This window comes from Oryzias latipes, chromosome 20 (assembly GCF_053564925.1).
Source record: "Oryzias latipes strain Hd-rR chromosome 20, Olatipes_Hd-rR_3.1".
NCBI classification, from domain to species: domain Eukaryota; kingdom Metazoa; phylum Chordata; class Actinopteri; order Beloniformes; family Adrianichthyidae; genus Oryzias; species Oryzias latipes.
In genome coordinates this window covers 14,811,387-14,834,309 of record NC_136256.1, presented here as the reverse complement: position 1 = coordinate 14,834,309, position 22,923 = coordinate 14,811,387, and the positions used below count along the sequence as shown (strand labels likewise).

Here is a 22,923-nt window from a genome sequence, read left to right as displayed (position 1 = left end):
TTTACTCATTGAAATATTTCTTCCCTGCAGAGTTACTCCAGTGTGGACACACTGCTGACGCAGAGTCGGCTCACCGTCCTGCAGTCGGTGCAGGCTCTGACTGAGATCCAGGACTTTCTGATGTTTGTGAAAGGAGAAGGTGTCTTCATCTTGCATCTCAGACAAAAGATATAGCAAATCAGAGATCAGTACTTTTACCAAAAAATACATTTTCACTGTTTTAGTGTCTGTGGGCTCCATTAAGCGGCTCGTCAGATCATGGACCGACCGCTACCCTGACGCAAAAGTGGACCCAGTGAATGTGTGGGATGACATCATCACATCTCGGTAAGTAAAAAAACAAATGCTTTACGAGTCTTAAGAACCCTCACGCCTTCAGTTTCAGTCTTTTGGTTCAGGTGTTTCTTCTTAGACAAAATCATGGAGAAGCTGAGAGGCCACACCTCCAGTGACAGCATGGAGGTGGGCGACTCGCAAGAACCGGCGAGCGACATCGAGGCCGTGGTCAGCGAGTGCAAGTTCAGCATGAAGCTACACATGGCGGATAGCGCATGGAAGCAGGTGAACACCTGAGGGGTTCTGGGTAGACCTTCTGTTCTGGTGGACCTTCTCAGCTTCATTGTGTGCTGCAAACCTTTCTAGAAAAACTTCCCAGTTGCCACGAAGCTTCTGAAGGAGCTTCACAAAGAAGCCAAAGCGAACAGGAGCTGGCTGCTGCAGTGGGTCCACTGTTTCAGCAGCTTCAGCCACAAACGCAGCCAGACTCAGGGTCCCGTGGAGCAGATCAGTACCATGCTGAAGACCATCCCGCTCCTCGGTAAGAAGGAAGGCTTTATAAAAGGCTCCCACTGAGGGAAATGAGCTGAAAGGTGTCCTATCACTTCTCTCTCTCACCAGAGGACATTGAGTCTGACTGTCAGAGTGCAGCAGCTAAAGTGTTAAGATACCAGAAGATACTCCAGGGAACGTCTTTCCACATCTTGGCTGCAGCTGTAGGCAGAAGTCCGTCAGTCCTTGACGCTCTGGAAGCTGAAAAATCAGAGAAAGTTGTTTGGCTTTCAGGAAGTACTTCCTCGCCGGTGCGTCCAAAGGTACACCAGTTTTGTGTTTGGTAAAGCTTCACAGAATTTCCCAATAGTTTAGTTATAGGACAAAGATGAGAAATGGTAATGTGTTTATAATCATTTATAAGAACATATCAGACATTAAAAAAGCAGTTTCTTAGCATTTATAAGACATGAATTAGCATAAGTAATGTATTTGTAATCCTTTATAGGGCATTTAGAACACATTTATTAGCATTTATAGATGTCTTACAAATGCATTATATGTTTTAATCAATTGCATATAAGCGATTAATTATAATAACTGCATCTTTCTTAATAGTTTGATTGTTTTGCAGCCCCTTATCTAGAGCGTGACCAATGTATTTATCTTTACAAGGCCTATTTATTTACCCCTTTATAACTGTCTTAATACCATCTTTAAGGTATTAGTGATATACCTGCAAATGCTGAAAAATGTCTCATATACTTTTATAAGCAGCAAATTAACACTTATAAGACAACTATAAATGCTATTTATTATAAATGTTGTATAGAGACTCATAAACACATAACTACTCCTTGTTCATGTCTATTTTAGTCTTTTAAGGGATCCTATTATTTAGTGTTTTACAGTTTTTTCACTTTTAATAAACATTGAGCTAAGAATTGTATTTGTATCTTTTATTGCAGAATTTAAAATTTAAATAATAATAAACATGAACAATATGTGGTGATTTCTTTTCTTTTTTTCAGAGAAGATGGACAAAAGATTTGGTCACATGACCCATCAGTATTTTAAAGAGGATTTAAGGCGTTTTTTACATTTCTGCTTGGGGTTAAAATTAAAATAAGTGTTGGATTAAAATTGTCTCCCGAAACAAATTTTAACAAACATTTTCAATGTGAATCAACCCATAAGTGTGTATATTTTTGTTTAAAATGTTGATAATTTTTACACAAATGCAAGCAGACTGATTTGCAGCCTCCTGTGGATACTTGATGTTCCACATTTATTCCTTCATTCCTAGAGCCGAGGTGTTTTAGATTGACTCGAACGTCTGCATGTGTGGCATTTCCCTGCAGGAGGTGGAGGTGGCTTTGCAGCTGAAAGCCCTGCAGCTGCTGCGGGAAGCATCCAGAAAGGCCGACGAGGAGCAGCAGTCTTACTCGCAGGACTTTGTGGACAGCAGCAGCGTCACAGACACGTACATGACCTTGGCTAACTTCTGCGACAAACTGCTGAGGGAAGAAGAGCAGAGCGGCAACGGTGAAGAACACAATTCATTTAGTACATTTATCAAAGAACTTTGCAGGCATCGAGCCATTTATGAAGCAAAAATACATTTTCTGACATTGCTTTTGGATCCTGAGATCTTCAGAACCGCTGGAGTCAACCCAGCCACTGTTGGATGAAGATGGGATGGATCCTAAGAAGTTTAAATCATTTCTAGCAGGCATTTGCTGCAGTTAGTGCTATGAAGATGTCAGTGTCTATCTATTTGCTGTATGTGTGACCATATAAGTATTATTAAATTAAATTTTATTTATAAAGCAAATAGGTATTATTGGGCTTTGGTGTGTAGGGGGAGGGAATGTGTAACAATTAAATGGGTCAAAGGAGACCCTTTGGAGGAAGGGTCCTGACTCTGTTTGTCTGCTTGTCTTGCAGTAAGCGAGTTCCCAGCCCTTCTGGATCTGCCGGTCCATGTCGTGGAGAGCACGCTGAAAGCCCTGAGGCTGAGCTCTGAGGAGGCTCGCCTCCGGTTCCCACGCCTGCTGCAGATCATCGAGCTGTATCGCTCCGAGACGCTGGACCTCATGACCAAAGAGGTCGGCACCGATGATTTGGTTTGATTGTTTTGAACTTTAACTGTCATTTTACTTGAAATACATACTTTCAATCTACTTTACCATTTATAGCTGCATCAAAATGTAACAGTTAGTCAGACTTATAATGTTGTTTTTTAGAGCAGTGGTCCCAACCCCCCCCCAAGCGGTGGACCGCTACCCGTCCGTGAGACAGTTGGTATCGGGCCGCAGAGGGAAAAAAAATAAAAACACAACTTACATTTTTCCGTTTCATTTCTAATCTGATTCTGAAGAAAGTTTTATTTTGAAAAAACTACTGGATTCTCTCCACCAGATCCGACTCGTTCTTGACTCGTGTCGAGTCGGTCGTGTCCAAAATCCATCTGCTTCTTAATTAAAGCGGCTGCAGCGACCACTGGATTGGAAAACCCCCAAAGGAAACAAAAAACAACATATTTGGAAATGTACTTTTAGCAGAAAAAAAGCCCGCGAGGAAACAGAAGAAGAGCCTTCGACTTCAAAATAAAAGCAAGCTGCATTTAACAGACCAGAAGTTTATTCTCCAAATATGGATTTATTGCTACAGTTGTTCCCACAGACCTTAGTGATAATGCATAATTTCAGCAATGTCACAAGGATGCTGCTAATGAGGTCAACCTCCTCATTCCAATGAAAATAACTGCTGTATGAGTCCTAAATGTTTGGGGGTTATTCATTTATTTCTTTTTCTTTTTGGCATGCAACGTTACTCCAGGATGGACCCGATCCAGCATTCTGTTACGTCTGAGCTTTCCTTTGCAGATGGCGTCCGTTCCGTGCTGGATGCTGATCTGCTGGATCAGTCAGATGGTCGCTCTCCTGGACAAGTTGGAGTCTGTGGCTGTGCAGCACTGCATCAAGCAGTTGGCAGAGAGCTACCCCCAGGCTTTAGTCTACGCCCTCATGATCAGCAGTGAGAGTTTCCACTTCGAGGAGTCCGCTGCAGGTCACCAGCAGCAGGAATTTGTCAACCGGTAGCTCATCCCAGGTTTTATCAGAACCACTCATCATCAAGCCAGCATTCATTCTTCTGCTTTTGCCTCCAAAGGCTCAGGGACACTCTGGATAAAGGAGGAGCGGCGAAGAACTTGGTGGACGCTCTGCAACAGCTGACAAACCCTGACATGATTTTTAGGGTAAGTGATAGAGTTTGTCCATCTGCAGTCTTTCTTTGGAGCTTTCAGCGCTGATGTTTAACTCATGCAGGACTGGTGGGAAGGTGTGAGAAATGAACTGGAGAAGCCAACCTTCACCAAGAAGAAGATGAGAAGCATGTATGAGGAGATGCACTCTGCGCTGTGCAGCCATAACACTAAGGGCCACGGAGGGTTTCGCAAGAAGTTCATCCAGGTCTGTTTGGGCTTTGCTTTTTGCTTTTTCTGCACATACATTTGGAATTTTTAGGTGTGTCGACTCTTTAATAAGTTTAGCCATAATATAAAATAATGTATATTCTTTCATCTGTTTGTGGAACCCCATTGCAGATCAAATGGGAAAACCCCTTTTTTCATGACGAACAGTTCAAAGTAGTTTTTAGAAGATTCTGCAAAAGTACATTTTTGTGTTTCCTAATTTCCTTCCTTTTGGGTTCTATCAATTCGTTCAGTTTGAACCAGGAAGTCATTTATTACACTTTCACAATAATCCCTTAAAAAAGTGTGGGCAACAGGGGAATGCCAGTTTTGGAAGCTCGCCACGTTAACGCCGTTCAAAATCTACACCTTCCACGATTTTTTCCCCAAGTAGCTTCCCAATGATGCTCGAGGAGTTAAGAGGTGATAGATCGAAACCCCTATAGGAGTTCAAATGTGTAGGTGGGCCTGTTTGTGGAAACCTCAAGGTCAAAGGTCAAGGAAACTTTGGCTGTGGCCTCAGACTTAAGCTGACGGCGAGTATGAATAAAAGGCTTCTATTACCATATTGTAAGAAAATGTAATGTTAGTTTCGATAGTGGGTTTGGAAATTATTTTGGAGCCCATAAAAAATCTTTTTGATGATGTCGCCTATTGTGATGTCATCATTTATTCGGAGGGGGGGGGGGGGTGTTAAATAATGATTTTTTTTTCTCCAGGGACTACGTAAAAGTGCATAGCGGAGGCAACAATTTTGCTGAAAAAAATTGCATAAATCTGGTCCTTGCAGGATGTTATAATTATAATTCTATTTTCAGAAATTCTCCAAAAAAGTGGAGGAGCTGTTTGGACCTGGTGGCAGCAAGCTGTTCGAGAAGAGGGGAGACCCAGGCTTTATGAAACAGGTGGAGAATCTGGTGGCAGACATGCGTGGATTTCCGAAGGCCCCGGGGAACCTGAAGGAGTACTCCCCCTGGCTGAGTGGGTTCAAAGCTGACTCCTTCAGCAATGAGCTGGAGGTCCCGGGTCAGTACGACGGCAGATCCAAACCTCTACCCGAGTATCACGCCAAGATCACGGGCTTCGATGAAAGGGTACGTTTGTAACCGTTCGTACAAGAAGACGCGGTCCGGACGCTTAAGTGACCAAACCGTGTCGTCTAGGTGATGGTGATGTCGTCCATGCGCCATCCCAAACGCCTGATCATCCGTGGGGATGACGAGCGAGACCACCCCTTTCTGGTGAAAGGGGGGGAGGACCTGCGGCAGGACCAGCGCATCGAGCAGCTTTTCTCCATCATGAACATTGTGCTGAGCAACGACACGGCGTGCGTGCAGCGAGGCTTGCAGCTGCACACCTATCAGGTCATTCCTTTAACCACCAGGTACACCGGTCTGTTTAGCAACCAAATAAAAGATAATTAACCTGTTTTTTATTCATTTGCTTTTACAAACAAACAGGCGTAGACTCCTTTATGTACATTTTTTTTCCAGGGTTGGTCTTATTGAATGGATGGAAAACACTTGTACTCTGAAGGACTTTGTATACAAGACAATGACAGAGGAAGAGAACAAGACGAGGAACAAGTAAGTAGAGGACAGATTTCTATATTTGCATCCATTTTTCTTTAAAGCAAAATTCAAAAAGTTCGTTTATCTTTTAGAATCTTTTAGATACTACAATTTTGTTTCACAGAATTGTGAAGCTTTTAACCCGAGAACACTTTTTTTTTTCTACAAAACACTACACCATCACTTTTGCCGGGTAGTTTTTACCCAACAAAAAGTACTTATCATAAAAAATAGATTTATTTTCAACTATGGTAGGTGTAACAAAATGATAAAGAAAAACAAAGGAAGTTCCTAAAAAACAAAATCCTCAAAAATGACAGAAAAATTAGGAATTTGAGAACAAAAAATTCCTAACCTAAAAAATAATAAAATGATGCCAGAACCTTGGTCTGTGTTCCACCCATTCCTGGGACATGTGGGACTTCCCTGGTGATCGCACAGAGACTCCTTCACAAATTGAAGTTCATGCAAATCATTTTTTTGGGGGGTAAAATCACCCAGCGAAAGTGCTCTTGGGTTAATATTAAATTCCAAAAAACGTTATTGATCCTTAAAGACCCACTCTGATGGTGTTTTTACGTGTTCTTGTAATTTTCTGACGGAGGACATATATAAAGAAACTTAAAATAGCATTTCTGAGTATTTCTTGATTAAAACCTGTGAATCAGACTAAAATAAATACTGTTTGAGAAAGATCTTATATACTACTAGGAATGCATTTACTAAAGATGAAAAGGTGATTAAAATGGGACTTTAATGGGAAGATTAAAGTTCCATCGATGTTTTTTTTAATGTTTTAAGGCAATACATATATATATGTTTTGTTTGTTCTTTCTTTTCCTCTTTCAGACCTGTTGAAATCTACACATCTTGGCTCTCTACCTTTAAATCAGGACCAGATGGACATCCTAATAAACTCTATTCACTTGCATACAAGTAAGTTTGTGCGACGTGTTGTGTTTTTGATTTTTATTTTGGACTCTAAGAGGTTTTAACGTTTAAACAGGAGAGCCAAGCGTGCCGACGCCGTGAACAACTTCCTGAAGGTGCTGCAGCACGTGCCGGCGGACCTGCTGAAGTAAGTCCTGTCTGCAGAACACGCGTGTGGACGGAGAACCCAAAGTCACCCTGTTGTTTCCACTCTGCAGGAGGTCGTTCCTGAGGATGTGCAACAGCCCTGAGGCCTTCCTGTCCCTGCGATCCCACTTCATCAGCTCTCATGCTCTGCTGTGTGTCAGTCACTGGATTCTTGGCATCGGAGACCGCCACCTCTCCAACTTCATGGTCAATGTGGAAACTGGAGGCATGATTGGCATCGACTTCGGTCATGCTTTTGGTTCTGCCACACAGGTGAGTTCATTTGAAACATGCCGGGATTTCAACTCAATCTGGAGAAATCCTTTTTATATTTCTTTAGGCCGCAAATATGACGTCACCCATTATCCGTAGTAAAACCATAATAAATGTGAACATTTTACAAAAATTCATCCACTGTTTTCTGAAAGTAATAAAAAAAAAAAACATTTACACACACTTTTTTTCAAATGAAAAATCGTTCAAACCCAATGCATTGTGGTCTATATTTGCCCATCGATGCCCACTGGTTTTTTGCAGGGACTTCTGGGAAATGTGGAATTGTTGATTTAACACGGCGATAAAACAGCAAATGCCCTATAGAGTGTACTAACCAGGGAGTAGTGAGGGAATTCATACACAGCCTTACCTTCCACACTAGCCACGCCCACTTTACATTTCTGACCAATCATATCAAAGTCCCTGCACAAAACGGGGACCCATCTTAAAGCCAACCCATCTTACCTTCCACATTCTAATAAACGTTTAACCTTGGACCCACAGGGTCAATTTGACTGATCTGAAAAACGTTTTTTTTTTTATTCGAACTTTTTTCATTTTTTTTGGCCGTTATTAATTGTTGCCACCCTTAATTGAACAAACAATCAAAAATAAATGGACTTTTAAAGCTCAGAAAAAAATGGCTCATGGGTTCTCCAGGGTTAATCATCACACTTACCTGAGCACAGGTGCTGACTCCACTCTTGCAACAACACAGGTTTGTATACGTTTGTGTCTTCATTATGTGTGTGATGTGTGTGTTTTGGCTCAAAAATCAGCCCCTTGGTAAATATGTACATGTTTGATCGCTGGAAAGAAATCTTCAGCCAATTTTGTTGTTGTTTTTCTTCTTCTTTTCTTTTTTTGGAGTAACTAAGAATTTTTGGACAAATTTGTTTCAATATTTTGTTCGTTTTATATAGCTTCTTCTTGAACTCTCATGTTTTTGTCCAAAAGTTTTTCTTTTTTCTTTGTAGAAAAATTCAATTCTGTTCAGTTAAGTTCAGTCTCTTCTTCAGTTAAGACAGGAAATGATCCTTCCAGTTTATAGTTCCAGAAGAACCATGTGGGCCGTAACTGACCACCTGCTGTTCTCTCCTCAGTTCCTCCCCGTACCCGAGCTCATGCCGTTCCGGCTGACTCAGCAGTTTGTCAATCTGATGCAGCCCTTGAAGGAGTCCGGATTGATCCAGAGCATCATGGTCCACTCCCTCCGAGCCTACCGGGCCGAGCCTGACCTTCTGCTTAACACCATGGACGTGTTCATTAAGGAACCCTGTTTGGACTGGAAGGTAACCAAACGCCTCTCCTTAAGTTGGATTTGTCATTACAGTATTTTTAAATAAAGTTTCATGGCCTTTCCCTCCCTTAAATGTTAATAAAATGTGCACTTTTGGAGCTTTTGCACTCTATGCCACCTTTTTCCAAAAGTCCAGAACAACATTCACGCAGAGGGAAGGCCAACGATCCCTGTGTCGCATCATTCCCCCTTAAAGAAATAACCTGTTTGTTAAAGCTGCTGCTAAATGTTTATCTGACACAGAACTTTGAGGTGAAACAGCTGAGGAAAGGAGGCACGTGGACCGACAGCGTCAACACCAAAGAGGTCAACTGGTACCCGCTGCAGAAGGTCAACTTCGCCAGGAGAAAACTGGAAGGGGCAAATCCGGCTGCTATAACCTCGTATGATAAAACCAAACTGTAGCACTTTGCTATTCAATTCTTATTGCCTTTGTTGTGCTGTTACAGTTGTGTTTAGTTTGAAAAATGTTTTTTTGTGTGTCTTATGACGTTTCTTTCATCAGTGAGGAGCTGAAGCTGGGTTTCGAGAAGGATGCCTCCTTCGCGGGGATGCAGGCGGTAGCTCTGGGGTCGGAGGAGCACAACGTTCGAGCGAAGCTTCCAGCCTCAGGTTTGTCCGTGGAGAAGCAGGTGGAGTGCCTCCTGGATCACGCCACGGATCCAAATGTTCTCGGCAGAGTTTATGTCGGGTGGGAACCCTGGATCTAATACACATCTAACCTTTTCTCCTCTGGTTGTTGTAGTCAAAAAACTCATGCTTGGGTCCAAAATATGATGAATTCTAGAAAAAATGACTTGATTTGAATACAGATTTGTTCGTTTGTCAAAAAGTCAAATAAAGGTAAAGATGTTCTCTTTTGTAGCCGTGTTTAGATTCTTTATTTTATACATAAACTTGAATCCTTTCAACAAGTGTTTTTGTCATTTTAAATAATCTTAACTTCAAACCAGCTAACTCTTTTAAATGGACAATATAATGTCAGCTAATTTACAAAAATTTACTTTTTGTCTTATTTTGACATTAAAAACACTCATCTAATTTCACAAATCTTTCTCAATACTACAAAACTAAACTTTCTCAGATTAAAGAAAAAATCTCCCTTTAAATGTAAAGGTGACCCCACAATTGTCCCCATTCAGTGGGAAATATTCAGATGCACTATCTCTGTTGCCACTAGATGGCACTGTTTTTCCATCACTCCTGTCATTTGATTAATTTTTAAGCCAGATCCAATAAAAACAAATTTCAAAACTACAAACCTTTTATAGCTCTAAGGAAAAAGTAGCATTGATTAAAAAAAACTACCACATCATGATATAGACCCTTTAAATTGCTGGTTGACCTTTTAAAAGGCCCACCTGATGTCTGAAGGCCAAATGTTTGACAAGACAAAAGATTAATAAAAAATAAAAGATTTGGTTTTATTTTAAGTTCTAACTTTTGGCAACATTTTGCTATTATGAGTCATACAAATAATGTAAGTGTTACTTTATCAAAATATAGTAATCAGCTTTCATCAATAAATAGTAAATAGAAATTAAAGAAACCCTCACAATAATTTTTACATATTGTTTACGCAGTCGGAAACATTTTTGCGTCTTTTAACCCTTTTGCTATCTTAGATGACCCCACCCTTACATTGGCGTGTTCTCCCTACCATGATAAAGGTGGAAAGATTTCATGTAATCCATGGACACCAGTGAAGATCACAAATCATTGAAGAAAAAAGGTTCAGAGCACTGTCTAGTGGGTCTAGATGACCCAACTCCCAATTTAAAAAAAATAAAAAACAAAGTACCTTTAGTACTAATTACAATCGTCACGTAATTTCTTACAATTTACTAACAAAACCAGCAACACTCGTCTGGGATATCCAAAGGAAGTTTTGAAATCATTATGGGATGGCAACATGACCTAAGGTTTGGCGGCTGTTTGTGCCAAAATCTGAGATTTAGCGATTTCTGCGTTTTTCCAAAAGATTTTCCTAACATTTCACACATGTGCCGCTAGCTTAAGTCTAAAACAACCCCTGGGGTTTTGTCGACCTTTGACCTAAGAAAGAGGCTTTTTAAAAAAAAAAAATTTAAAAGCACCTCTAGTACCAGATACAAATAAAAACTTGTCCTAGGTGGTCGCGCCTTCTGATCATACGCCGCTCACGGCTTTAATCATATATTTTTTTTATATAAAAGTAGTTCTTTAACCCTTGTACTATCTTAGATGATCCCACCCTTACATTGACGTGTTCTCCCTACCATGACAAAGGTGGATAAAGGTGGAAAGATTTCATGTAATCCATGGACACCAGTGAAGATCACAAATCAGTTTTGGTAAATATTTGTGTTTGTGTATTGGCATAAACAAAATAAATCAATATAGGGCAAGTAATGGTCATGTTATTGAATCTTTAAATTATCTAACATTTTAATCTTTAACCTCTAACAAATCCCACACTGTACTCTAATTACATTTCAAAATAAAAGTTTTGTTTGTTTTTTTATTAAAAACAAACTTTCTTATAGAAAAATTACTAATCTAAATGTGTTTGAATATTATTTAATTTTATAATATCTTTTTGTGATCCAACTGCTCATAAATGACACACACACTGGTTAATACATTTTACTTATCAAAAACAGGGAAACAAAATAAACTAAAATGGCAAAATATTAAATAAATGCATTTTCTCAGTAATGCTGTTGAACCAAATGTAACAGGAATTTCCAGACAGTTTTAATAGTCCTGAACGCAACTGAACCAGCTTTTTTAAGGTGTAGAGTTAAAAACATGCTGGAAATCATTCAAGGTTTCATTCTAAAAGAATTTTACTTTATTACTTTGATTATTAATTTGCTTTGAAACGGATGCCTTCATTTGTAATTTCCAAACGTTAGTAGATTTTTACAAAAAACAGGGTATAAAACAATCAAAGGGCTTCTTTTACTTAAAAAAAATAACATTAGTAATCAAAGAAAAATCACATAAAAAAACTTTTTTTTTTTAGAAATGTCAAGTAAAATATGTAACAAACCCTTAAAACCTGTGCATATTCTGCATTCTGTCAATAACGAATCAAGAAATCACTGCACCAAAAAGAAAAAGGGCCAAAAAATGACTTTGTTAATAAATATTCGTTTTAGCTAAAATGATCTCAGGTTGAAATAAGTTAAACCTGTTTTTCTTTGCACATCCACGAATTCTTTCAAAACAGTTACCATGACGAGTTTATTATTATTTAAGGGCTGTGGAAAAGCCACTGCCATTGAGAACACCTGGTAAGACATAAACGTACCGTTGTATTTTCACCAAAAATAAAACCTCAGCGGCTCGGCTCTGCACAAAGATCAGTTAAAGTAACAGCGTTCGGAAGAAGAAGACATTGGTTTGAAAACGTAGTGTTAAATTGCATTTTTTTGGGTGTCGTTTGAACACGTTTGTTCATTGAATCAAATTAGCAGCAAATGTAGCTTTTTTGCTGCATGTTCTCATCCCGTGTAGCAGGTTTGGTAAAAGGCACATCATGATGAAAAAAAAACATGAAAAAAAGAAATTGTAATTTAGTGTTCAGATGGATTATTTTGCAGCAAAAAAACAGGCTTTTTGAAGCAAACTATGCTAAAAACAAACTAACCTCGTAGATCACTGCACACTGATCCTTTAAGGTTCCTAATTCAGAGAAATCGGCCAAAGTGCACGATGCGTACTTCGAGTTCAAACGACATTGTGGAGGATTGGTTCTGCCTGGACAAAAGTAAAAAGTGGAAAGTTATGTTTACCTACAACTTTTTCACCTTTAGAACCAAAAAACTAACGGTTCCTTTACATCATGAAGGACTCACATGAAGTCCCGGATTCAGGAGTTTTCAGGCTCCACCCGTTGATTGTAAATGAGACGTGGACCCAGTGAGAGTGGCGTCGCCCATAGTAACCACTTTACTTCGATCCAGTTCTCATATGCCGTCAATGGGAAACAATCGTTTGGAGATTCACTGCTGTTAGAAGAGTGTTTGTCAATAAAGCTTTCATCCAAAGCCACCATCTTTCCATCCATCCATTGTTTCGCTGCTCTATCATACCATTTCAGGAACTGAAGTCAAGTTACTTTCAAGTGCAAAGTGAAGCGTTACTTGTACGGATTGGTTTAAGCCCTTAAAAGAAAAAACCACAAATATTTTACTGACATTTTTGAGGCCTGAAAGCAAAGAGGACACCAGCAGAACGGTGTTTTTATGCGCCCCTGGCTCCACAAAGAAACAAATACTGTCACGTCCATCCTTTGGACTCCACTGTACAATAGCACTTTTACTACTATGTGTTCTCCATTTCACATGTTAAAATGCTCATGTTTCAGCAACACGTCAAGAAACATTTGGGCGATTAGCAGGGATGCACTTCAAGTCAGACCCAGATTTTAAAGACCCACTCCGACAAAAAGGGGGTTTCTGGTTTTAGCCATTTTAAAGGAAATTAAGATTAAAATTGCACTTCTGATTATTTCTTCATTCAAATCGTTGTGAATCAGGAGTAGAAGAAAAAATGCAGTTTGATAAGGATATTTGGCGGGCCACAAGCTCCCTGCTCCGCCCCCTTTTGCTGCATCCACTTGCAGACCAATAGATTCATGAACGTCCTTGTTTTCCTCGTCTGAGCTGGAAGCTGGATCTGCATTTTTGTTGCACCACTAATGTTAGGTTGGGGGGTGTGAGGGGCTGTAAGCTAGCGGGGGAGAGCATGTGAACAGAGAGCTGTCAGCAATAGGGAGGGGAAGAGGGGCGGGGTTGCTCCATGTCAACATTTTGCTCTCAGCTTAGAGGGGAATTAGTAATGAACGCTGCTCTGCTGCTCTGCAGAAACTATGTCCTGTAGAAAACAACACAGGTTTTTAGATTTGGGCTAAAAAAAACAACACTCATAGTTAAAAGACTGCTGGGAAACAGTTTGAAAACCGATCAAAAGTTGATCGGAGTGGGTCTTTAACAAAAAAAAACAATAGTTTGTTCTTCGCATCTTTGCAGATTCGAACACATTTGTTGACTTTGTTTCATGGCAGGAACACTTGAAGGCTGACAATTCAAACAAAAAATGAACAGAAAGTACTCAGAGGATTTAAAAATGTCTTCATAAAAGTGCCAAATCCATTTGTTGAAAAGTTACCCCCCGAAATAAAGTAACAAAAAGAGCTTTTTTGTGGCCTGGTGTGCATAGCGTATCTACTTTACATTATTCAGAGCCGTGGCCTTAAATCTTGGGTCTCCAGCCGTTGATGAACTGCAGCAGTTTCTTCACCTGCAGTTTGCTTAGCTTGAAGTCCTCCGCTAAGATCTCCTCTGTGAGCTGCAGGAGCAGGTTCCCGTCGATCTTTTCGGACCCAAAAAGAGCCACCACCTCGTCTGGGAGGCCGATGAACCTCAGACATTTGGACACCTCCTCGATGGAAATGCCAGCCAAGGAGGAAGGAGGCTGCCACTGAGCAGCGGGGGGAAAGGACTGGCAGCTCCCGACTAATGAGTCTGAGATGGAGACAAGCTCTTCGTTTTTTACCGGTGAGGAGGTTTCTAGCTTAGCATCACACGTCGACTCTGTGGGTGAGTCCGCACACTTCACTGTGGGGGTGGGTTTGGGCGTCCTTGGTGGTAGGATGGGGCAGGAGAGGCTCTGCTTGCTGTTCGATTCCTCTATTGGTTTGCCTCTGTACGCTTCTGAACTGAAGCTGGAAGATTTGGTGTGAGCCTGACTCAGAAGGCCTTTCTGCGAGTCCTTACTGCTGCGTGGCTGCCGCTGGAAGTCCACCAGGCTGGAGGTACACACCTTTGGGGTGCTCGGGGTTCTCTTCCTGGGGTAGCTGTAGTAACTCCTGCAGTCGGCTGGGAGAAACTCCTCCAGGCAGTGGGACTCTCCTCCGCTGAAGTTGTTCGGCCAAGACAGACGAGACGACGGCGCGTCCGACGGCAGACTGCCGACGGTTGACGTGGCGCTCTGCTCCGTCATGGATCTACTCCAGTTACACGGGTAGCAGGCGAGGCTTTGCTCTTGTGGATCCGCCCCCTCAGCTTCACTTTGCCCGCTTCTAATGGAAGGGGGAGACATGAGGTTAAATCCAAATTGTAAAGAAAGCATAAAGTAACGTGTGAGCGCCGGTTCTTACACGCTGTGGAGACCTGAAGAATAATAGGAGAGGGTTGGACTTGGAGAGCGGGTTTCCTGCTGCCGCGGCTTGGACAGGATGGTCGCGGGCGGCGGCGGCGGCTGCTTCAGGCTACGTGGGGGGATCGGGGGAGCATTCAGAAGACGGCACTCCTCCTTCACCTGGAATGACACCGACAGACTTTATCAGCTACAAGCAGCACAAATGAACCCTTTACTACAGGAGATGACACCCAAAAAAGAATTAATACACAAACCGTAAAACTCCACCTGTGTACACAATCGGCCAATTCTGACGCAGAATATCGGCTTTGTACCGTTATGCAACACATTGCTAACGTAAAGTGTCGTATAACGCAGCAAAGAAGACTCTGCTCTGTTTTCTATGAGACAGAATCTGCTGATTTACAGTGACTGCGCAAACGGTTGAAGAGTTACATTGATCGAAGCTCCAGGGGTCAAAGGTTAAAGTGTAGGGGTCAAATGTCAAATCAGGATCAGCTTAAAGTGAAGGAAAAACCAGATTGTAAATTTGACAAAAAGTTTGAAAACAGTTTTAAACTCCAACGTCAACAATTTAAATTTTACGAATATGACAAATAAAATTGTAAATTTGAAAATTTATATTTTAAAACTTGAAAGAAATGTGGAAAATTTGGAGAGAGAAACAAAGTAAAAATCCATCATTCAGCTTTACTTATAAGGGCACTTTTCAAAAGCCAAAGCAACCAAAGTGCTGAAAGTGAGAAACAATAACAATAAAAGATAAAAACAGTCAAATACAAATCATAGAAACAGAAGAAAACAAAGAAGGGATTTAAATCATCCATGGACCTGGTGACATAAATAATAATGTTTATCAGTAACAGCTGCTGGTTTGTATTTTTAACTTTTTCCGTCCCTCCTTCACTGTCAGTCCTCACAGTTTCAATCAATGATTCCCATTTTTCTGAGATGAGCCTAAATGTACGTTGGTGGGCGGGACTTTGAGGCCATTGGCCCCCGGGACACGATTGACATCGGTGACACGTGATAGTGATGGGATCTCCGCTCAAACGGTGGGAAAGCGTTATCACTACTGTGCGCCACACAGACGCTGAGATGCCGTCACCAAAACCTTCCTCACCTGATGTCAATCTGGACCTGGTAGGCTGGTTTTTCCCTCACTTTAAGCTGATCCGGATCTGACCTCACAGCAATGATTACTAAATCAAGCTAGTAGAAGGTCACAAAGAGATCAAACGTCATCAACATCAGCTAAAGGCTGTTGTAACCTTCACACCACGGTCACCCCCTCGTCAGACATTACAGATGAAGTTAGACAAGGACAAACAAATGAGCAACCTACAAATTTGTTTTGTTAAAACACTTAAAAACCCTCTGACTGACTTTCAGGAAGTCACAAATGATTGCTGCGATGCTACGTCTATTTGTCACAAATGCTTAAACCCTTCTGGCTAAATTTGGCTTTTGCTCTGAAAACAAAAAGCGGAACAAAGGAAGCAGGTGACAAAGAGAATGATCAAACTCTTGGGTAAGACTCTGCTCTGTTTGCAGAACTGCTTAAGGCATTAAAGTACATTCTAAATACTTTTATACTGAAACGTTTTTTGGAACGAAGCTGATCTGCAGTCGCGGTGGCTTCCACTAAGTGCACTTTAACAGACGGCACAACCCATGTATGTTTTAAAAGCTACGGCAAGCATCTACAAATCAATGCAAACACAGATGCTACAGCGTCTGGCTCTGCCTGGGAAAAACAAACAAGTTCTACGCTTTAAAATGATTCACAAGCTAAGTTAGCACCTAAATCTGCTCGCAGAGAAAGAATATCAAAAATGCAAACCTGTTTGTTGGATACGATAAACCGTACAAAAACAACACAAACTGCATTTGGACTTTGGTTTGTTCAAACAAACAGTGTCTTCTTTAAAGAATCACTCTTATCATATTTTGATCTATTTTAAAAGTGTTCCCAGTGGTATTTTAAGTATGGTTATGACGCTTTTTGTAAAAATAAAAAACCTGGTGTCGTTTTCAAGAACACAGTTTCTGCAGAGCAGCAGGAGTTCATTAGAAAGTCGGTAGTGGGTGAGGCCGTTAGCGCCGCACAACCCCTGCCCCTCTTTCTGTCACCCATCTGTTCATTGATCCCCTACTGGCTTAAAGCCCCTCGGACCCCCAACTCAACATTATCAGTGCAGCAGAAAAATGACAAGCCATATCAGAGCAATCCAGACGTACGGTTTTGATCCAGATTCCAGCTCAGACGAGGAAAACAAAGACGTCCGTGGATCAGAATGGGGCGGGGCCCAGCGTATCTTCTATGTCACAAATACGATCTTTTTTAAACTGCATTTTTCCCGTCTGCTCCTGATTCACAATGATTGGAAAAAAGAAATACTCAAATATGCAACACGGTCTGGAGTGGGTCTTTAAAGTGCAGAGAATGTTGCACAACTTCTAAAATATTTTTAAAAAACATTTTATTCTCTTAGACAGAAAAGCATCCCCTTTGTTTTTTAGAGAGTTAACACTAAATTGATGTTTCAGTAATAAAACACAATATTGTTTGTGTTCTGATAAGGAGCTGCCACCTAACTAACTGCTGGCGGAGAAAACCATTTGTGCGGCGAAAACTTGCATTCTGAGAACAACGTTCCAGTCATTTCTTTAGGCATGAATGGGACTGTGTGTTTCTCCTTCGCTAATTTGCTTTATTCTTTACAAATGTTCTGAGTGAAAAACCTGTTCCCCAGCCTGGAGCTGTCGGCGGGTGATCATCGCATCAAGCTGAGCGTCAAACACTCCCAGTCGGATTGATGAGTGTCACAACCTAAAAATGTCACTCATCGTCTCCAACAGACAGACGTGCTGTTCTTATGCATCTGTGACACTACAGAAGCAGATTTCCTTTATTGGGAAGTGTTTTTTTTAAATAAAGTTTTTTGAAACAGATCCTTTAAAGACGGTTTTACTCGTACATTGATTGCATTTCCAACAGTCAATTTCAGGCGCTCCGGGGAGTTTATTTTTATTTTTTTAAATAACAAAATTTCTGATGGCTCCTTCTGAAAAATGATGACAGATCCAGTCAGATATAAATATTTAAATCTTAATCATTTCAACACAATCTGCTCCTATGACCTTCCTTCCACAACTGACTCTGGAGTTTCCAGATATTGTCATTGGTGAGTCTTGGTCATTCAGGCGGTGAGTCGTACAAGTTTCATTATAGAGTTTGAACATCTAGACCACACAGGGATCTAAGGTGGTATAAAGGACATGTTTCCTGTTTGGATCTGTTTTCCCACGTTTCTTGTAGGAGTTATGTTCTAAAAATTGCGATAAGTAAAATCCACAAAGTAGTCGTCTTAATTTTAATTTTCCAGACGGCACCCCTGACTACACACTTTTCTCAGCCAGAAATGAACATTTTCACACTTTTCTTTATTGTTTAAACTCTCAAATTTCAAACCTTTGTAGAATAATAGGTCCAGTATTATAAATTGAAAACAAAGATCTGATTGCGATGCATTATTTCTGTAGATTTGGTGAACTGAACACATTCTGTTCAGGAGACACGACACAGTGGAGATTGATTAACAATGGTTCCCGTATTTTGTTAGATAAATTTCTCCTAAAAGTGTGACTTATACTTCAGTACGACTCGTATAGGATTTTGTATTTTTCGGCTGCTGAGGCTTATACTCCGGAGCAACTTATGGTCTGAAAAATTCGTACATAAAAGAACTTTCTGATGGACGTGTTTTAAAAACGCGTGGATTTTTTCTTTGACGTGGCCTGTAAGAACTAGAACTTGAAGTAGGAACATAAAATACTCACGGCTTCAGACTTGGGTGGGACAGGAGGTGGAGTAAGAGGCACATCTAAACTGGCTATAGGACAGACGGGACAAGAGACTGGGAAGGACAGTGGAGCTGCGACAGGACAGCCGTTGTTGACACCTCGTATTCCTTCACTTGAGGAGGGTTTAGGCGTCTGTCCTCTTAAGTGATCCAACCACAGCTCCTCATACGGACCGTCCAGCTTGTTGAAGGTCGGCTGTTGGGTCGTGCTATCCAGCAGCTCAGGGAAAAGGTGCTCGTTTTCTCCCGATTCAGAGTACTGGCCGTCAGAGGGCAGAAGAGTCCAATCTCCACATAGCGCCATGCATCCCTGCAGGTTAACTTCACTGTTTCCGTGCAGGTTGCTTCCGTAAACGCACACAGACAGTCGATGAAAGGACTGGGTGAGTTCATCGCGGGCGTACGTTAAGGAGTTGGGGATCTGTATGTGGCTGCTGCAACCGTTGGAACCGCCGTTGCCTCCACTGCTTCCGGAGCAGGTGCCATTCCCACTGCCTTTGTTGGGACTTTTTACGTCGTCGCTCCAGTCTGTCCGCACATCCCGGACGGCCCGGGAGTAATCGTCTATGTCAAACTGCTCCTGGCAGAAGGAGAACCAGCGATGCACCATTGTCTCCAGCCACAGCTCCCCTTGCAAAAGCTCCTCTGGGACGATGAACCTCGGCATGGCCATATGAAAGGGAAAATGGAAGGGAATGATTTTGTTGTTCCGCAGAATGCAGCACACAACCACCGTCTTTGTCTGGATGTTGACCAGCTTATAGCGGTGACCCTCCCGGACGAGGTGAAGGTCATACTGGTTCCGGGGTGGACTGCTGGGCACGATGACATTGACGGGGAGTCTGGTTTTTTCCACGATGTTTCTGATGGTGTGCTCGCCGTCCTGCATCTGAAGCTCCAGCGGGCTGCAGGTGCTAAACCTGCCTTTGCACTGAAACGGGAGACTGATGCTCTCGTTTGTGCGATGGTTCATGCAGATCAAGCACGGCATCTTGCCCCGGCCGATCTTGCTGATGGAGTGAAGCTTCCCGATCTTCTTAAAAATAGTGTTTAGTCGTGATTTTTCTTTGGAGCTTTTGGCGTAGAGGATCTCTGCCTGGCCCATTAATGTGAGCTCATCACCGGTGCTCAGCGTAATGTTGTAAACTTCTGTCTCTTCATTGCATTCCCCTGAAGCCATCTAGGACAGAAAAACAATTATAGAACATTAACCTAAACTAGTTAACAGCTTCTTTCTATTGAGCAATCAACCAAAAAAAAGACACAGACTATGAAATGCCTGTTTAAAACCACTTTTTAAAAAGTTGTTTCTGTGTTTTTCATGACTGGTTTTTCTCTGAGGGCTTTTACTCCAGGTGCATTGTGGTATTGATAAGGAAGTCATGGAATGCAAGCTGGCAGCTGTTAAGGGCGGTCTGACTTTCACATTTGGTGGTTTAATTAAAACAACTTTAGCAGAAAACAACAACCAGTTCCCCCTTCAGTAAGACGAAGGAAATGGAGGATTGTGCTTCAGAGTTGCCAAACTACCACGTTTCCCAACATCTGGCCACACCAAGTTAAAACATTCATGGCATCAGTTCCACCAACTTCCATTGAACTCTAAGAGAATCAGGTCTAAGTGATTTTTGGTAGAAGTCTCTACAATAAAAGAAACGTGATACACATCATTTCATAGTAATGCCTATTAAAAAAAAGAGATGAACATTTTATGAACATAGACGTGCTATAGCATGTCCTGCTGCTGGAAAAAACTGGAAATGCCTCCTAATTAGGGATGTGGATCATTTCTTAGATCAACGATTCACAGATCAAACCACAATTCTTTCCATTTAATATATTATGAATGAATGGTCGCCTCATGTACGTGTTTTTGTTGGATCTATAAACATCATTTACACATTTGTTCAGAACAGGATACAAGAATCAGCAAAACATAAATAAAAGCTCAAATATTTTAAAAGAAAGAAAAGGTATTTGTCACTTTAAATAATGTCACACTTGTGTAAGTTTTTCTGTAACCTTCCTGGTCAAATTCAGTAGTGTACAAAACATAATCGTCACTGTTGCTTTGGATCGTTTAACATCCAGTCCTGGAAGTGTTCTCCACAGTTTTTCCATCTTCAGAGTTTGGCTGACTAAAGTTCCAGTAGATGGATGATAAGAAAACAATAAATGAAGACACAGCAACACCTCAATAAAAGTGACTCTGTAATAAATAGGAACTGTTCTTTAATCTAAACTAACAGCAGAGTTTCCAGCAAACATATTTTATTAACTCACTGTTTTCATCTTTAGTGGAAAACACAAAAAACCTCCACACTTTAGATGAATATTTTGCAGACATGTTCTGGTACGTCACATAACTGAACAGAAGATTTTAATAATATTTTAAAATGTCCTATTCATTCTAATTTTTCTTTAAATTATCAACTACTTTTTAAATAAAATGTTTTTTTCAGAATTTATTTCAAAATTTTACTCCCATTTTTTGTATCTGAGAAAACACTTGATAGCTTTACTTTGAAAACGAGAACCTTCTCTGACACTTTACTCTGAAAATTTGTTTACTTCCTGTGACAGAAGTCCATTCAGTTTGTTTAGTTTTTAAACTTAAAATCCAACATTTTTCTGTATTTTACAGTGATAATTTATTTTTTATATATATTCCACTATATTTCCACGTCACAAATATTGGTACAGTTTTCTGGAAAAGATGGCGTATATCTGAGTATTCGGATGCTCATCTCGGTCCTATTCATCAAAATGATCACTTTGGAAGGGGAAAGTGTACCTTAACATTAAACGTGATGTCCTCCATGACGTACACTCTTTCGGGGAAGGCTTTGGCCACCTCCTCCACACTGTTGAAGTATTGCACGGGCTCCTTGACATCTCTGTCCTGTTCCAGCAACTTGAACTGGCCTAAGCAGAACACGAATGATTAGTGCTGATATTTTCCATCGCTTCTGCCATCACATGAGAAGTAAGCAGTTGGTGGTTCATCAGTTTCTCAAAATAATCACTCAGAAAACTTTTGAAAGCATACACGATGAATAATTTAGATAAGAAAGAGCCATTTCAAAGGAAGCACCATCTTCATGGCGGCTCCTTACCTTCATAATGAACTGGGATCTCTATTTTAGGCCCAATCACATAATGTCCCTCCTCTAGACTGTGAGCAGTTATAGTTGTCCACTGACGGCAGGAATGAATCAAGAGGTAGTCGTTTTCTCTGAGGCCCTCAACCAACTGAGCTGCAGAAAGGAAGTTTAACAATCAACCAAAGTACACAAAGAGTTTATGATACAATCAGGTCTGGATGAAGCTTTTAATAATATAGTCTATCCAGTGAGTTGCTTCCTGAAAAGGAAAATATTAAGATTTGAATAAATAAATGTGTCAGAAATTACACATAAAAATGTATGTTCAACTTACAAATAAAGTTTTTTAAAAATGAATCAAGTACTGGACACGAGCCTTTTTACTTCAAAACATTACATTATGGATAACCATCACCTGCTAAAAGAGACATTTTAAAAGGTAATTTAAAATCCATTAGACATAATCCCACACAATTTCTGCATGTTTTATACATTTAAATTATGAAATGAAAAACACAAATTTAACTAAGTAGATGTTAACTTTTGTCAAAGACACTTTCTAGTTAAATAAAGTGTAGACATACTAGGGGACTCATGATGTTGTGAAGGCAATGTTGTTGTTTTTTTACACCTTCAGCGTTTTCCTTTGATTAGCAAAATAGCCTTTTCGTTTTTACTTCATGACCTAAATTCTTATTCATTACCATCAAGGTTGCTTTTATATCAATCAGTTTATAGCATTATTGCACTAAAGCGAATCTTTGTTTTTCATTAGCTTAGACTAGAGCTGATAAGCAGAAGCCTTAACTGGCTAGCATGGTAGCTATAAAACTTGAAGTAAGTTACTAACCGTTATCCAGCATGACAATTTGTGGCAACTTGTACGCACTGACCAGCTGGTCTAGCGGCAGAGACGTCGTGCTCCACGTTACATCCTTTAAGTTATTGTACAACATCGTTCCAAGGTCCATTTTGCTAGCTTAAGTTAGTTAGCCACTTTTTGAGCTAACTGGTGCAAAACACGGTCACAAAAAAGCTTTCCCGAGCAAACTAGCTACACAATTATAGCTGCTCTTCATCTATGCAGTTGTGTCATGCACATGACGTTCCCAAGTCGTAGCTGCATAGTTCCCTCTAAGTTTCCCTACGTATCCAAAAGGTTCGTTGTTAGAAAAAGTAGCCAAGCCATGTTTGTTTAGTAGCGACGGCAGTATCAAGCTAACTATTCTAACGGAAATACGTCACTTTCTACAATTTTATTTTTATTAAATAAAAGCCTTTCCCTTTTCCCCCTCCAATTAAAATTGATGAATAACAAGATTTAAATCCCGGA

The 22,923-nt window shown here is 40.7% G+C and overlaps 2 protein-coding genes across 3 annotated transcripts in view; one reads left to right on the top strand and one right to left on the bottom strand.

Moving 5' to 3' along the window:
- Positions 1-9,334, top strand: part of prkdc (protein kinase, DNA-activated, catalytic subunit) — a 49,328-nt gene extending 39,994 nt beyond the window's left edge. The window contains exons 67-85 of the mRNA XM_011488768.4: positions 31-139; positions 225-327; positions 399-561; positions 643-817; positions 898-1,091; positions 2,130-2,313; positions 2,716-2,876; positions 3,657-3,868; positions 3,943-4,030; positions 4,101-4,244; positions 5,065-5,340; positions 5,410-5,630; positions 5,740-5,832; positions 6,667-6,753; positions 6,824-6,895; positions 6,966-7,167; positions 8,274-8,462; positions 8,714-8,853; positions 8,976-9,334. Coding sequence (XP_011487070.1) covers positions 31-139; positions 225-327; positions 399-561; positions 643-817; positions 898-1,091; positions 2,130-2,313; positions 2,716-2,876; positions 3,657-3,868; positions 3,943-4,030; positions 4,101-4,244; positions 5,065-5,340; positions 5,410-5,630; positions 5,740-5,832; positions 6,667-6,753; positions 6,824-6,895; positions 6,966-7,167; positions 8,274-8,462; positions 8,714-8,853; positions 8,976-9,180 — 3,018 coding nt within the window. The 3' untranslated portion in view covers positions 9,181-9,334. The remainder of the gene's footprint in view (positions 1-30; positions 140-224; positions 328-398; positions 562-642; positions 818-897; positions 1,092-2,129; positions 2,314-2,715; positions 2,877-3,656; positions 3,869-3,942; positions 4,031-4,100; positions 4,245-5,064; positions 5,341-5,409; positions 5,631-5,739; positions 5,833-6,666; positions 6,754-6,823; positions 6,896-6,965; positions 7,168-8,273; positions 8,463-8,713; positions 8,854-8,975) is intronic.
- A 1,747-nt stretch (positions 9,335-11,081) lies between these two features.
- On the bottom strand, positions 11,082-22,835 carry garem (GRB2 associated, regulator of MAPK1). 2 transcript variants are annotated; one of them, XM_004080927.5, is made up of 6 exons: positions 22,441-22,835; positions 21,603-21,743; positions 21,281-21,411; positions 18,464-19,666; positions 14,619-14,779; positions 11,082-14,540 (listed from the first exon to the last, which is right to left on the bottom strand). In XM_004080927.5, exons 1-6 carry the CDS (start codon positions 22,559-22,561, stop codon positions 13,712-13,714), a joined length of 2,586 nt encoding a protein of 861 aa, XP_004080975.2. In that variant the 5' UTR covers positions 22,562-22,835; the 3' UTR covers positions 11,082-13,711. The 2 variants fall into 2 exon arrangements, with proteins under 2 accessions (XP_004080975.2, XP_023805717.1); XM_023949949.2 differs by having other exon boundaries at positions 11,082-14,537; positions 22,441-22,833.
- Positions 22,836-22,923: the final 88 nt, after the last annotated feature.